This window comes from Leucopleurus acutus (assembly GCF_964270905.1).
Source record: "Leucopleurus acutus genome assembly, chromosome: X".
Classification (NCBI taxonomy): domain Eukaryota; kingdom Metazoa; phylum Chordata; class Mammalia; order Artiodactyla; family Delphinidae; genus Leucopleurus; species Leucopleurus acutus.
Genome location: NC_139148.1, coordinates 102,378,217 through 102,394,315, shown reverse-complemented (window position 1 = coordinate 102,394,315; position 16,099 = coordinate 102,378,217). Strand labels below are relative to the sequence as shown.

The following is a 16,099-nucleotide window of genomic DNA, read 5'->3' as shown; positions in this document are numbered from 1 at the left end:
AGGGAAGCCCTCTTCCTTTTTTCTATATATATATTTTTTTTTCCTTTTTCTCCTTTTGTGGGTGTGTGTGTGTATGCTTCTTTGTGTGATTTTGTCTGTATAGCTTTGCTTTTACCATTTGTCCTAGGGTTCTGTCTGCCCATTTTTTGGTATAGTTTTTCACGCTTGTTATCATTGCTGGATTTGTTTCTTGGTTTGGATGCTCTCTTCTCTCTTTCTTTCTTCTTTTTATTACTTTTATATTTTTAATAATATATTTTAATTTTTTTATTTCAATAACTTTATTTATTTCTTTTTCTTTCTTTCTTTCTTTTTCTCCCTTTTCTTCTGAGCCGTGTGGCTGACAGGGTCTTGGTGCTCCGGCCAGGTATCAGGCCTGTGCCTCTGAGGTGGAGAGCCAAGTTCAGGACATTGGTCCACCATAGACCTCCCGGCCCCACGTTATATCAAATGGCAAAAGCTCTCCCAGAGATCTCCATCTCAACGTTAAGACCCAGCTCCACACAACGACCAGCAAGCTACAGTGCTGGACACCCTATGCAAAACAACTAGCAAGACAGGAACACAACCCCACCCATTAGCGGAAAGGCTGCCTAAAATCTTAAGAAGGTCACAGACACCTCAAAGCGCACCACCGGATGCAGTCCTGCTCACCAGAAAGACAAGATCCAGCCTTATGCACCAGAACACAGGCACCAGTCCCCTCCACCAGGAAGCCTACACAACCCACTGAACCAACCTCACCCATTGGGGCAGACACCAAAAACAACGGGAACTATGAACCTGCAGCCTGTGAAAAGGAGACCCCAAACACAGTAAGTTAAGAAAAATGAGAAGACAGAGAAATACACAGCAGATGAAGGAGCAAAGTAAAAATCCACCAGACCAAACAAAAGAAGAGGAAATAGGCAGTCTACCTGAAAAAGAATTCAGAGTAGTGAGAGTAAAGATGATCCAAAATCTTGGAAATAGAAAAGACAAAATGCAAGAAACATTTAACAAGGACCTAGAAGAACTAAAGATGAAACACACAACAATGAACAACACAATAAATGAAATTAAAAATTCTCTAGAGGAATCAAGAGCAGAATAACTGAGGCAGAAGAACAGATAAGTGACCTGGAAGATAAAATAGTGGAAATAACTACCACAGAGCAGAATAAAGAAAAAAGAACGAAAAGAATTGAGGACAGTCTCAGAGACTTCTGGGACAACATTAAACTCACCAACATTCGAATTATAGGGGTCCCAGAAGAAGAAGAGAAAAAGAAAGGGACTGAGAAAATATATGAAGAGATTATAGTTGAAAACTTCCCTAATGTGGGAAAGGAAATAGTTACTCAAGTCCAGGAAGCACAGAGAGTCCCATACAGGATAAATCCAAGGAGAAACACGCCAAGACACATATTAATCAAACTATCAAAAATTAAATACAAAGAAAAAATATTAAAAGCAGCAAGGGAAAAACAACGAGTAACATACAAGGGAATCCCCATAAGGTTAACAGCTGACCTTTCAGGAGAAACTCTGCAAGCCAGAAGGGAGTGGCAGGACATATTTAAAGTGATGAAAGGGAAAAACCTACAACCAAGATTACTCTACCAAGCAAGGATCTCATTCAGATTCGATGGAGAAATTAAAACCTTTACAGAAAAGCAAAAGCTAAGAGAATTCAGCACCACAAACCAGCTTTACAACAAATGCTAAAGGAACTTCTCCAGGCAGGAAACACAGGACCTAAATAATGAACCCCAAACAATTAAGAAAATGGTAATAGGAACACACATATTGACAACTACCTTAAATTTAAATGGATTTAATGCTCCCACCAAAAGACACAGACTGCCTGAGTGGATACAAAAACAAGACCCGTACATATGCTGTCTACAGGAGACCCACTTCAGACTTGGGGTACATATAGACTGAAAGTGAGGCGATGGAAAATGATATTCCATGCAAATGGAAATCAAAAGAAAGCTGGAGTAGCAATTCTCATATCAGACAAAATAGGCTTTAAAACAAATACAACGAGAAGAGACAAAGAAAGACATTACATAACTATCAAGAGATCAATCCAAGAAGAAGATATAACAATTGTAGATATTTATGCACCCAACATAGGAGCACCTCAATACATAAGGCAAAGGCTAACAGCCATAAAAGGGGAAATCGACAGTTAACACAATCATAGTAGGGGACTTTAACACCCCACTTTCACCAATGGACAGATCATCCAAAATGAAAATAAATAAGGAAACACAAGCTTTAAATGATACATTAAACAAGATGGATTTAATTGACATTTATAGGACATTCCATCCAAAAACAACAGAATACACTTTCTTCTCAAGTGCTCATGGAACATTCTCCAGGATAGATCATATCTTCGGTCACAAGTCAAGCCTTGGTAAATTTAAGACAATTGAAATCATATCAAGTATCTTTTCTGACCACAATGCTACGAGACTGGATATCAATTTCAGGAAAAAAAATCTGTGAAAAATACAAACACATGAATGCTAAACAATACAGTACTAAATAACCAAGAGATCACTGAAGAAATCAAAGAGGAAATCAAAAAATACCTAGAAACAAATGACAATGAAAACACGATGACCCAAAACCTATGGGATACAGCAAAAGCAGTTCTAAGAGGGACGTTTATAACAATACAATCCTACCTCAAGAAACAAGAAACATCTCAAATAAACAACCTAACGTTAGACCTAAAGCAATTAGAGAAAGAAGAACAAAAAACCCCACAGTTAGCAGAGGGAAAGAAACCATAAAGATCAGATCAGAAATAAATGAAAAAGAAATGAACGGCCTTGAGGATATGGGGAAGGGGAAAGGGTGAGCTGTGACAGGGCAAGAGAGAGGCATGGACATATATACACTAACAAACGTAAGGTAGATAGCTAGTGGGAAGCAGCCGCATGGCACAGGGATATCGGCTCGGTGCTTTGTGACTGCCTGGAGAGGTGGCATAGGGAGGGTGGGAGGGAGGGAGACGCAAGAGGGAAGAGATATGGGAACATATGTATATGTATAACTGATTCACTTTGTTATAAAGCAGAAACGAACACACTATTGTAAAGCAATTATACCGCAATAAAGATGTTAAAAAAAAAAGAAATGAAGGAAACAATAGCTAAGATCAATAAAACTAAAAGCTGGTTCCTTGACAAGATAAACAAAATTGATAAACCACTAGTCAGACTCATCAAGAAAAAAAGGGGGAAGACTCACATCAATAGAATTAGAAATGAAAAAGGAGAAGTAACATCTGACAATGCAGAAATACAAAGGTTCATGAGAGATTACTGCAAGCAACTATATGCCAATAAAATGGACAACCTGGAAGAAATGGACAAATTCTTAGAAAAGCACAACCTCCCGAGACTAAACCAGGAAGAAACAGAAAATATGAACAGACCAATCACAAGCACTGAAATTGAAAGTGTGATTAAAAATCTTCCAACAAACAAAAGCCCAGGACCACATGGCTTCACAGGCGAATTCTATCAAACATTTAGAGAAGAGCTAACACCTATCCTTCGCAAACTCTTCCAAAATATAGCAGAGGGAGGAACACTCCCAAATTCATTCTACGAGGCCACCATCACCCTGATACCAAAACCAGACAAAGATGTCACAAAGAAAGAAAACTACAGGCCAATATCACTGATGAACATAGATGCAAATATCCTCAACAAAATACTAGCAAACAGAATCCAACAGCACATTAAGAGGATCACACACCATGATCAAGTGGGGTTTATCCCAGGAATGCAAGGATTCTTCAATATATGCAAATCAATCAAAATGATACACCATATTAACAAACTGAAGGAGAAAAACCATATGATCATCTCAATAGATGCAGAAGAAGCTTTTGACAAAATTCAACACCGATTTATGATAAAAACTCTCCAGAAAGTAGGCATAGAGGGAACTTACCTCAACATAATAAAGGCCATATATGACAAACCTACAACATCGTACTCAGTGGTGAAAAACTGAAACCATTTCTACTAAGATCAGGAACAAGACAAGGTTGCCCACTCTCACCACTATTATTCAACATAGTTTTGGAAGTTTTAGCCACAGCAACCAGAGAAGAAAAAAAATAAAAGGAATCCAAATCAGAAAAGAAGAAGTAAAACTGTCCCTGTTTGCAGATGACAGATACTATACACAGAGAATCCCAAAGATGCTACCAGAAAACTACTAGAGCTAATCAATGAATTTGGTAACGTAGCAGGATATAAAATTAATGTACAGAAATCTCTTGCATTCCTATACAGTAATGATGAAAAATCTGAAAGAGAAATTATAGAAACACTCCCATTTACCACAGCAACAAAAAGAATAAAATACCTAGGAATATACCTACCTAAGGAGACAAAAGACCTGTATGCAGAAAACTATAAGATACTGATGAAAGAAATTAAAGGTGATACAAACAGATACAGAGATATACCATGTTCTTGGATTAGAAGAATCAACACTGTGAAAATGACTATACTGCCCAAAGCAATCTACAGATTCAATGCAATCCCTATCAAAGTACCAATGGCATTTCTCACAGAACTAGAACAAAAAAATTCACAACTTGTATGGAAACACAAAGGACCCTGAATAGCCAAAGCAATCTTGAGAGAGAACGACGGAGCTGGAGGAATCAGGCTCCCTGACTTCAGACTATACTACAAAGCTACAGTCATCCAGACAGTATGGTACTGGCACAAAAAGAGAAATATAGATCATTGGAACAGGATAGAAAGCCCAGAGATAAACGCACACAAATAGGGTCACCTTATCTTGGATAAAGGAGGCAAGAATATATAATGGAGAAAGACAGCCTCTTCAATAAGTGGTGCTGGGAAAAGTGGACAGCTACATGTAAAAAATGAAATTAGAACGCTCCCTAACACCATACACAAAAATAAACTCAAAATGGATTAAAGACCTAAATATAAGGCCAGACACTATAAAACTCTTAGAGGAAAACATAGGCAGAACACTCTATGACATAAATCACAGCAAGATCCTTTTTGACCCACCTCCTAGAGAAATGGAAATAAAAACAAAAATAAATAAATGGGACCTAATGAAGCTTAAAAGCTTTTGCACAGCAAAGGAAACCATAAACAAGACCAAAAGACAACCCTCAGAATGGGAGAAAATATTTGCAAATGAAGTAACTGACAAAGGATTAATCTCCAAAATTTCCAAGCAACTCATGCAGCTCCATATCAAAAAAACGAACAACCCAATCCAAAAATGGGCAGAAAACCTAAATAGACATTTCTCCAAAGACATACAGATTACCAACAAACACATGAAAGAATGCTCAACATCACTAATCATTAGAGAAATGCAAATCCAAACCACAATGAGGTATCACCTCACACCAGTCAGAATGGCCATCATCCAAAAATCTACAAACAGTAAATGCTGGAGAGCGTGTGGAGAAAAGGGAACACTCTTGCACTGTTGGTGGGAATGTAAATTGATACAGCCACTAGGGAGGACAGTATGGAGGTTCCTCAAAAAACTAAAAATAGAACTACCATATGATCCAGCAATCCAACTACTGGGATTACATACACCGTGAGAAAACCATAATTCAAAAAGAGTCATGTACCACAATGTTCACTGCAGCTCCACTTACAATAGCCAGGAGATGGAAGCAACCTAAGTGTCCATCGACAGATGAATGGGTAAAGAAGATGTGGCACATATATACAATGGAATATTACTCAGACATAAAAAGAAACAAAATTGAGTTATTTGTAGTGAGGTGGATGGACCTAGAGACTGTCATACAGAGTGAAGTAAGTCAGAAAGAGAAAAACAAATACTGTATGCTAACACATATATATGGAATCTTAAAAAAAAAAAAAGGTTCTGAAGAACCTAGGGGCAGGACAGGAATAAAGACGCAGATGTAGAGACTGGACTTGAGGACACAGGGAGGGGGAAGGGTAAGCTGTGACAAAGTGAGAGAGAGGCATGGACATATATACACTACCAAACGTAAAATAGATAGCTAGTTGGAAGCAGCTGCATAGCACAGGGAGATCAGCTCGGTGCTCTGTGACAACCTAGAGGGATGGGATAGGGAGGGTGGGAGGGAGATGCAAGAGGGAGGAGATATGGGGATATATGTATACGTTAGCTGATTCACTTTGTTATAAAGCAGAAAGTAACACACCATTGAAAAGCAATTATACTCCAATAAAGATGTAAAAAAAAAAAAAAAAGCCTATAGTAACAGCTTTCTCCAGACTTCACTACAACATCATCAGGGCCAGGCTACTCCTTTTAAGGCTTAGTTCTCAGTCCCTTTCACTAGCAGTTCTTTCGGGTGGCAGATGTACTCAATCCTCCTCTGTTTTTATTCATCAACTATAACGCTCTTGAGTTGTTTATCCCTCCCTTCTAAGTCCTCACCCCAGTCCTGAATGTTGTTTAACTTTGGAACCTACCAAACATTCAAAACCTATTTATGGAGCACCTACCATGTATCAGGCACGGGGGAAACAAGACACAGCCCGTGCTCTGAAGGGAGATGGCAGTCTGGGAAGGGTGACCACTAAGTAAACAGGAAATGCAACACAATGTGCTGAGTATTATGACACAGGAAGGTGCCAGATACTGTGGTACATGATGACTGGGGACATATCTAGCCTTGAGAAGTCAAGGAAGGCTTTCTGGAAGGGAAGTGATGTCTGGGCTAAGAAGGACAAATAAGGGGCATCCAGGTGAAAGGGCAAGGCTTGGGCTGTGAGGGAATGCAGGATGCTTCCGCTATTCTGGCTGAACGTTCGGTTTGGTTGCCACTCTTCTGTTTGAGTGTTTGAGGAGCGAGTTTGAGGAACTGGAAGAAGTTCAGTGTGGGCTGGGAGGTAGGTGCAAGAGGGGTGGGGGTACATGGGGGAGACGAGACTGACGCTACAGAGATAGATGGGCAGGAGCTGGAGCACAAAAGGCTTTGTCGGTCACGCTGGTGAGTTTGGACTTTATCCTGCAGCCACCAGGGAGCCACTGAAGGGCTTTAAGTAAAGGAGAAACAACAGGTACCACAAGCGGACAAGTGAAACTGCAAAACCGCAAGTGAGAATGATCTGTCCTGAGGGGTGGGGGGGACTGAACTGCACGATCTCAGTCTGGCTTCGCCTGCAGTGCTTCTCAACTTGTCCGGGAGCACCTCTGGGGGCAGGGGAGGAGAGTGAATGCTAACCCTCTGGCAACTTGGGAGGTTTTTGTTAAAAAATTCATGTGATATTTTTATAATACAAGCATATTTTTTTGTACAGAGTGTTCATTCTTGAATAAAGTAAGTTCAGTGTTGGCTTGTAGATAATAAAAAGAAAGTATTTGATTTTGATTCAATAAATGTTTCTCAATCCTGAAAAACAAAATCGTGGTTGTTTTGCGTTCTATTGCATGACATAGCCGTGAGTGTTTTCATATACCAAAAATATTTTACAGCAAGTCATCAGGCAAAATGGACATTCCAGGATAAAGGCCATGTTTATACTATAGCTTCAGAAGTCCCGGATGTGGCCTTTCACACCCCCCTCTCTCAGAAACAGTCTGAAGGAGCAACAGACAGGGGGACAAGGGCACATGCAGGGCAGACTGCCAACACTAGATCTCCTGCTTCCTCACCTGGGATCACACAGACTCAATGACCCCAGTCCTCAGACCACTCTTGCCCAGTGCCACCTCCAGCCTCGGAGACTCCACCCCAGCCAGGCAGTGCACCCCCTTTATCAAAGCCTCTCAGCCTCGCTCCACCACCACCCCAAGCTCCACCGTCACTTCCCACAGAGTCTGCCTACGCTTCTGGAAGCCTCCATCATGCACTCTTATTTTATATAGGCAATTGTGCCCGGTGCTGCCTCCTCCAAATTTGAAGCTTTAGGAGTGAAGAGACATGTTTCTTATCTCTGCTGCCCATTCAGTGCTTTACCCACAATGTGTGCTAAAGTTTTACTGAATTGAATTGATTATCCTGGCCCTTTCATCCTTGTTCTGCTGTTAATAATTCTAGGCTCTACAGAGAGCAGACATCAGAAGCAAGAAGAACTACAATCCTGCAGCCTGTGGAACAAAAACCACATTCACAGAAAGATAGACAAGATGAAAAGGCAGAGGGCTATGTACCAGAAGAAGGAACAAGATAAAACCCCAGAAAAACAACTAAATGAAGTGGAGATAGGCAACCTTCCAGAAAAAGAATTCAGAATAACAATAGTGAAGATGATCCAGGACCTCAGAAAAAGAATGGAGGCAAAGATCGCAAAGATCGAGAAGATGCAAGAAATGTTTAACAAAGACCTAGAAGAATTAAAGAACAAACAAGCAGAGATGAACAATACAATGACTGAAGTGAAAACTGCACTAGAAGGAATCAATAGCAGAATAACTGAGGCAGAAGAACAGATAAGTGACCCGGAAGACAGAATGGTGGAATTCACTGCTGCAGAACAGAATAAAGAAAAAAGAATGAAAAGAAATGAAGACAGCCTAATAGACCTCTGGGACAACATTAAACACAACAACATTTGCATTCTAGGGGTCCCAGAAGGAGAAGAGAGAGAGAAAGGACCAGAGATAATATTTGAAGAGATTATAGTCGAAAACTTCCCTAACATGGGAAAGGAAATAGCCACCCAAGTCCAGGAAGTGCAGAGAGTCCCATACAGGATAAACCCAAGGAGAAACACGCCAAGACACATAGTAATCAACTTGGCAAAAATTAAAGACAAAGAAAGATTACTGAAAGCAGAAAGGGAAAAATGACAAATAACGTACAAGGGAATCCCCATAAGGTAAACAGCTGATTTCTCAGAGGAAACTCTACAAGCCAGAAGGGAGTGGCATGATATACTTAAAGTGATGAAAGGGAAGAACCTACAACCAAGATTACTCTGCCCGGCAAGGATCTCATTCAGATTCAATGGAGAAATCAAAAACTTTACAGACAAGTAAAAGCTAAGAGAATTCAGCACCAACAAACCAGCTCTACAACAAATGCTAAAGGAACTTCTCTAGGCAGGAAACACAAGACAAGAATCAATATTGTGAAAATGACTATACTACCCAAAGCAATCTACAGATTCAATGCAATCCCTATCAAATTACCAATGGCATTTTTTACAGAACTAGAACAAATAATCTTAAAATATGTATGGAGATACAAAAGACCCCGAATAGCCAAAGCAGTCTTGAGGGAAAAGAACGGAGCTGGAGGAATCAGACTCCCTGACTTCAGACTACACTATAAAGCTACAGTAATCAAAACAATATGGTACTGTCACAAAAACAGAGACATAGATCAATGGAACAGGATAGAAAGCCCAGACATAAACCCATGCACCTATGGTCAACTAATCTATGACAAAGGAGGCAGGGATGTACAGTGGAGAAAAAGACAGTCTCTTCAATAAGTGGTGCTGGGAAAACTGGACAGCTCCATGTAAAAGAATCAAATTAGAACACTCTCTCACACCATACACAAAAATAAACTCAAAGTGGATTAGAGACCTAAATGTAAGACCAGACACTATAAAACTCTCAGAGGAAAACATAGGAAGAACACTCTTTGACATAAATCACAGCAAGATCTTTTTCGATCCACCTCCTAGAGTAATGGAAATAAAAACAAATATAAACAAATGGGACCTAATGAAACGTCAAAGCTTTTGTGCAGCAAAGGAAACCATAAACGAGACGAAAAGACAACCCTCAGAATGGGAGAAAATATTTGCAAATGAATCAACGGACAAAGGATTAATCTCCAAAATATATAAATAGCTCATGCAGCTCAATAACAAAAAAACAAACAACCCAATCCAAAAATGGGCAGAAGACCTAAATAGACATTTCTCCAAAGAAGACATGCAGATGGTCAAGAAGCACATGAAAAGCTTCTCAACATCACTAATTATTAGAGAAATGCAAATCAAAACTACCATGAGGTATCACGTCACACCAGTAAGAATGCGCATCATCAGAAAATCTACAAACAACAAATGCTGGAGAGCGTGTGGAGAAAAGGGAACCCTCTTGCACTGTTGGTGGGAATGTAAATTGATACAGCCACTATGGAGAACAGTACGGAGATTCCTTAAAAAACTAAAAATAGAATTACGATATGATCCAGCAATCCCACTACTGGGCATATACCCGGAGAAAACCATAATTCAAAAAGACACATGCACCCCAATGTTCATTGCAGCACTATTTACAATAGCCAGGTCATGGAAGCAACCTAAATGCCCATCAATAGACGAATGGATAAAGAAGATGTGACACATATATACAACGGAATATTACTCAGCCATAAAGAGGAATGAAATTGGGTCATTTGTTGAGACGTGGATGGATCTAGAGACTGTCATACAGAGTGAAGTAAGCCAGAAAGAGAAAAACAAATATCGTATATTAACGCATATATGTGGAACCTAGAAAAATGGTACAGATGAACCGGTTTGCAGGGCAGAAATAGAGACACAGATGTAGGGAGCAAACGTATGGACACCAAGGGGGGAAAGTGGTGGGGGGTGGCGGTGGTGGTGGGATGAATTGGGTGATTGGGATTGACATGTATACACTAATATGTAGAAAATCGATGACTAATATGAACCTGCTGTATAAAAAAACAAATAAAAGTAAATTTAAAAATTAAAAAAAATTCTAGGCTCTAAAGAAAGGAAATGATGAAAGATTAATTTAGAAAAGAAAGAAAATTTTAACAAATTTTGTAGATATAGTCACAAACATGAAATGTAAGTTATTTTGTGGGGAACTAAACTACTTTTTAACCCTGGGAATGATTTAAGTTTCCCTTTGAGAGGTAGATACCAATCACTCAGACATTGTTGATGGGAATGTAAAACGGTACAGCCACTCTAGAAAATAGTTTGGCAGGGTTTTTTTAATAAAACTAGATATGCAATTACCGTATGATCCAGCAATTACACCCTAAGGCATTTATTCCAGGGAACTGAAAAGTGATGTTCACATAAAAACCTGAATATGAATATTTATAGTAGTTTTATTCATACTTGCAAAAAATTGGAAACACTCGAGATATCCTTCAATGAATTAAAGGTTAAACAAACCAATACATCCATAGCATGGAACACTACTCAGCAAGAAAAGGGAATGAACTATTGATACACACAACGGCTTGGATGGATCTCCAGGGTATTATGCAGAGGCTAAAAAAGATAAAGTCAGCCTCAGACAGTTATATGCTGTATGATTCCATTCCAGTTACATTCTTGAAATGACAGAGGTTAGAGACTTGGGGGAGAGGAGTGCGGGGAGAGGGTGTGCAGGAGGGAGGTGGGTGTAGCTATAAAAGGGCAACTCAAGGGATCCTTGTGGTAATGGAGCTATTCTGTATCTACGCATATGATAAAAGTGCATAGACCTACACACACACACAAATAACTGGACGGAACACCAGTGAAATTTGAATAAGGTCAGTGGACTGTACCAATGTCAATTTTCTGGTTCTGATATTGCACTCTGGTTATACGAGATGCTACCATTGGAAGAAACTGGGTGAAGGGTAGATGAGATCTCTTTGTATATATTTTTGCAATCTAATTTTGCAGATCTATAATTTTTTAACATTTTTGTTGGAGTATAATTGCTTTACAATGGTGTGTTAGTTTCTGCTTTACAACAAAGTGAGTCAGCTATATGTATACATATATCCCCATATCCCCTCCCTCTTGCGTCTCCCTCCCACCCTCCCTATCCCACCCCTCTAGGTGGTCACAAAGCACCGAGCTGATCTCCCTGTGCTATGCGACTGCTTCCCACTAGCTAGCTATTTTACATTTGGTAGTGTATATATGTCCATATACACACTACCACTCTCTCACTTTGTCCCAGCTTACCCTTCCTCCTCCCGTGTCCTCAAGTCCATTCTCTAGTAGGTCTGCGTCTTTATTCCCGCCTTGCCCCTAGGTTCTTCATGACCATTTTTTTTTTAGATTCCACATATATGTGTTAGCATACAATGGAATATTACTGAGCCATAAAAAGAAACGAAACTGAGTTATTTGTAGTGAGGTGGATGGACCCAGAGTCTGTCATACAGAGTGAAGTAAGTCAGAAAGAGAAAAACAAATACCGTATGCTAACACGTATATATATGGAATCTATAATTATTTTTTAAGAGTTTGTTTTTTTTTTAAATGAGACACCAAAAGCAGACGCATTTTCCATGAAGCAATGTGTAGAAAAGAATAGGCTGGTCCATTTTGGGGTTTGTTTTAACTAGGTTAGGTGCAAAGGCTCCCAATGCAATCACAGTCAGTCCCTCTCCAGTAAGTCTCCTGTGCATACTCACCAATAGTAGAGAGTATAGTTAGTGTCAGGATTTGTATTCCTTCCAGGGAGCCAAGAGCACTTCATGTAGCTCAGGTTATACCAAATGCATTGTAGCTCAGTAACAGCGGACTCAGGATCGCCTGGAATATGCAGCCAAGAGTTTAGGGACCCTCGTCTCCTTGCCCTGCGAGCTGGCCAGTCACTCTAGGGGCTGGGGGATGGCAAGCGTGCTTCCGGCTGCTTCTCCGGAAAGCTAATCCCTAACCTCTCACCCCATTTGACCCAGAAGGCACCCAGGCGGAAGAAAACCCAAATCTAATTTGTTCACAACTTTCTCTCTTTACTATCACTGAGGGACCCTAACTCCTGTATTCCTAACTGGAGAGAGAGTCTGAAGGTCAAACATTTCAGTCATAGGAAATGACTATGGAATTTCCCAAATGAATGTGAAAATATAAACAACCATTATATCTACCTGTCTTTTAAAAAAAAAACAAGTGTTCTGAGTTATAATTTACCTTGTCTTTCGAGCAATACTGACACACCTTGTTTTAAAAATTAAACAAACCTTCCTCCTGAGGCAATTTGGGGAAAGGTAAGCAAAACGTAACTCTTAGTAGCTGTCTATTGGGGGTTATGGCCTAAGGAGCCCTAAAATCTTGATGATCTGAAATCTCTACCTTTATAAAGCCTTTTAAGTTAAGACATCACGTCTCTAAATTAAATGCCTATGTTTAAAATTCAAACCTGTTATCCCTCGTGCTCCTTAAAGGCGTACTGTGCTGAGCCATCACCACCCACCTTTTCGTCATAATACAATTTAGTTTCTTTCAGATTAGTAAAGTCCTCAAGAAACGAGTATAGGGGAGGTAACTTGCTGTAAACCATGCTCCCAGCCTCCTAGCAGTACTGAATTTTATAACTTTACAAATATTACTTCATATACTTTTGATCTGTGCATACAGGTAGAGAGAACGGTCTAGAAAACAAGTCATGTAGTGTTAAGGTTTGGAGGTAGGAGATGGGACCTTGCCCAACCAAAGGGCAACATGATGTGAATAGATAATATGTATCTAGCATTTACTGTCTGCCAGGCAGTATTCTGAGCACCTCATGTGTACTGATTGATGTAATCCTTTCAACATTCCTGGGAGATAAGTACTATCATCATCCCTTTTTACAGGTGAGGAAACTGAAGAGAGAAGGGGCTAAGTGATCTGCCTAAGGTCACACAACTAGAAGCTGGCAGAGCTGAGATTTAAACTTGGACATCTGGGCTCTGGTAGCCCTGCTCTTCCTGAGTATATGCTACTCCCTGCATGTAACATAAGAGCTGGGAACAATGATCAAGCTGACTACTTGACAGCTTTTTCTAGGGCTAGTCTTGAGTCAGAGCTGGGCCAACATGCCCACTTTCCTCTTTTAACATCTTTCCCCAAATACATCCTGTATATCAATCTAATCTCTCTATATAATGAGTGAGACACTATCAATATTTTCATTTGTTTAAGGTACTGGACCTGGGACCTGAAGATCTACAGCAACTCACTCAGTTCCCTTCTTCCTCACAAAATAGTTCAGGGTAATAATACATGCCTTGCTCATTTCACCGAATAAGCTTGAGAAGCTCAATTTAGGGGAGAGGCGTATGTGTGTGTGTGTGTGTGTGTCACTTTCCAAATTATTAAGTGGTCTATAACTATCAGGCATTGTTATTCAAGTTGTCTGTGAGCACCTCAAAGGCAGAGATGTCCTGACAGTTGTTGGTGTGTCGTCAGCATCTAGTACCAGTGCCTGACACTTATTAGACTCAACAAATGTTTGAAAATTAAATGAATTAATGAACACTGAACATAAGCATATGGATAATTTGGATTTATTCTCTAAATGCCAAGAGACAGTGTTTTTAGCTGTTACCTTCAGGGGGTGAGATGCACTTTTCCACCAAAATGCTAGGCTTCTCACTTTCGTTGGTGCTACACTGGGACCCCACTTGCAGACAAATCCTCTCATTCAGGGGCACTTCTTTTGAACGATAAGTTTCTGGAGCAATTTTCTAAGATAAGGAAATTTAAAAAGGCATTGCAGTAGCAAACACACAGAAATACAGTTGTGTAAAGAAAATGGAAAGTTATCAAATGGTATACAGTTCAGTGATTCTCAGCTTCGGGTGATTCTGTTCTCCCATTCCTGGGGGACATTTGTTAATGTCTAAGAACATTTTTCGTTGTCATAACTTGGGAGGGGGCTGCTACTGGCATCTACTGGGTAGAGGCCAAGGATGCTGCCAAACATCCTATAATGCACAAGACAGCCTTCCCTCCCCCAACAACAAAAAATTATCCCGCATCAAATGTCCGTAGTGCCACCATTGAGAAACCATGGCATAGATAAAAGACAGTTTCCTGCATTTTCAATGTATACACATCATGACATTTACTACAAACCTACCATGCTAACACATATATCTAAGAGCAATTTCAAAGGAAACACAATAAGCTTATCAAAATTCAATTCCAAGTAGATGCAGTATAACATCAAGATCAAGGTAAAAAGGACTGCTTTAAGAATCTGGCAATCCTGGTCACCTCTGAGGAGAGGAAGTAAAGAAGGGGAGCCTGAGGGCTGAGGAGACTTTTCAGGAAACACCTTTCTGCACTGTTTGACCATTTTGATTATCTCATATACACATATGAATTATAAGGGTTGATATTATATGCACTGAGTATAGCACGTTCTTATTCTAAAAGGTAGATAAGCTTTGTGGAACCACGGAAAGCCAACTTATACACGGCTTACGGATAACAATCACAAGCCTGGTTATTATGATTTAGAATAATGAGATTAAAGGCTCTTGAGGAAATTAACATTTTCCAAGGTGACAGAGTTGGGATAATTAAGAACAGAGCCACTTTTAATCAGAGCTCCAAGGAGCTTCCTGTTTTGCAATAGTTTCTGACTCAAGTTGGAGACAGCACTTCCTTTTATATACGAGCTGATAGCCATGAAGGGAAATTTTGTCAGAGTTACCTTTATCTACCACCCTAAGGGGTACTCTGTCATTTCACATGCCTGCTGCCAACTGAGCATGAGGGCAACTGCGAGAGACTCTCAAAACCAGGCACAAGGATGTCCTCTGAGAGGTAGCCAGCAAATCAATTAACGAGCCACAGCAAAGACATGGGGAAGAAACAACACTTTGTACAGACCGAACAGCTCTTAGGCCCAGGCAAGAAAGCACTCTAAAAAAGGAGTTAGCTGGTCAGCCCTGGAAGAAGAGAAAAAGAAATGCCTGCAAACAAAATTCTGACTGGGAGAAAAGAGAGGGTGATTCAGCTCCATGGACATTGATTATTTTTGTCCCAGAGCAAAGCCCTGCCTACCTTCAGTGGGGCCTCCAGCTATTCTGAGTCAAGTACATTTTCACAACAAATTCCTGATTCCTTGCCAAGAAACCTACTTATCATTTGGCTTTCCATATAGTCGCCGCCTACAGGACTAGAACATACCAGTTGAGCCAAGAGAAGGCTCTCGAGAATGTTTCACCATTATAGCTCTCATGGCGAAGTAAGGAAACTGGCCCTTAATTGATGAATGTGTGCTGAGGAAACAAGGATTGTTGGTAATGGTGGCAGGAAAGCTCCGAATGCAAATTTCACCAACCACACAATTTTACTAAGCAGAAGTCCCATATACCCCTGAAGGAGCCACCCTGACCCAAGAATCCTTGATA

At 40.1% G+C, this 16,099-nt stretch overlaps 1 protein-coding gene across 1 annotated transcript in view; it reads right to left on the bottom strand.

Annotated features, from left to right (window-relative positions):
* IL13RA1 (interleukin 13 receptor subunit alpha 1) overlaps positions 1-16,099 on the bottom strand; it is a 62,775-nt gene that overhangs the window by 35,719 nt on the left and 10,957 nt on the right. Inside the window, exons 3-4 of the mRNA XM_082864635.1 lie at positions 14,284-14,422; positions 12,386-12,506 (exon numbers count right to left, since the gene is read on the bottom strand). Coding sequence (XP_082720761.1) covers positions 12,386-12,506; positions 14,284-14,422 — 260 coding nt within the window. The remainder of the gene's footprint in view (positions 1-12,385; positions 12,507-14,283; positions 14,423-16,099) is intronic.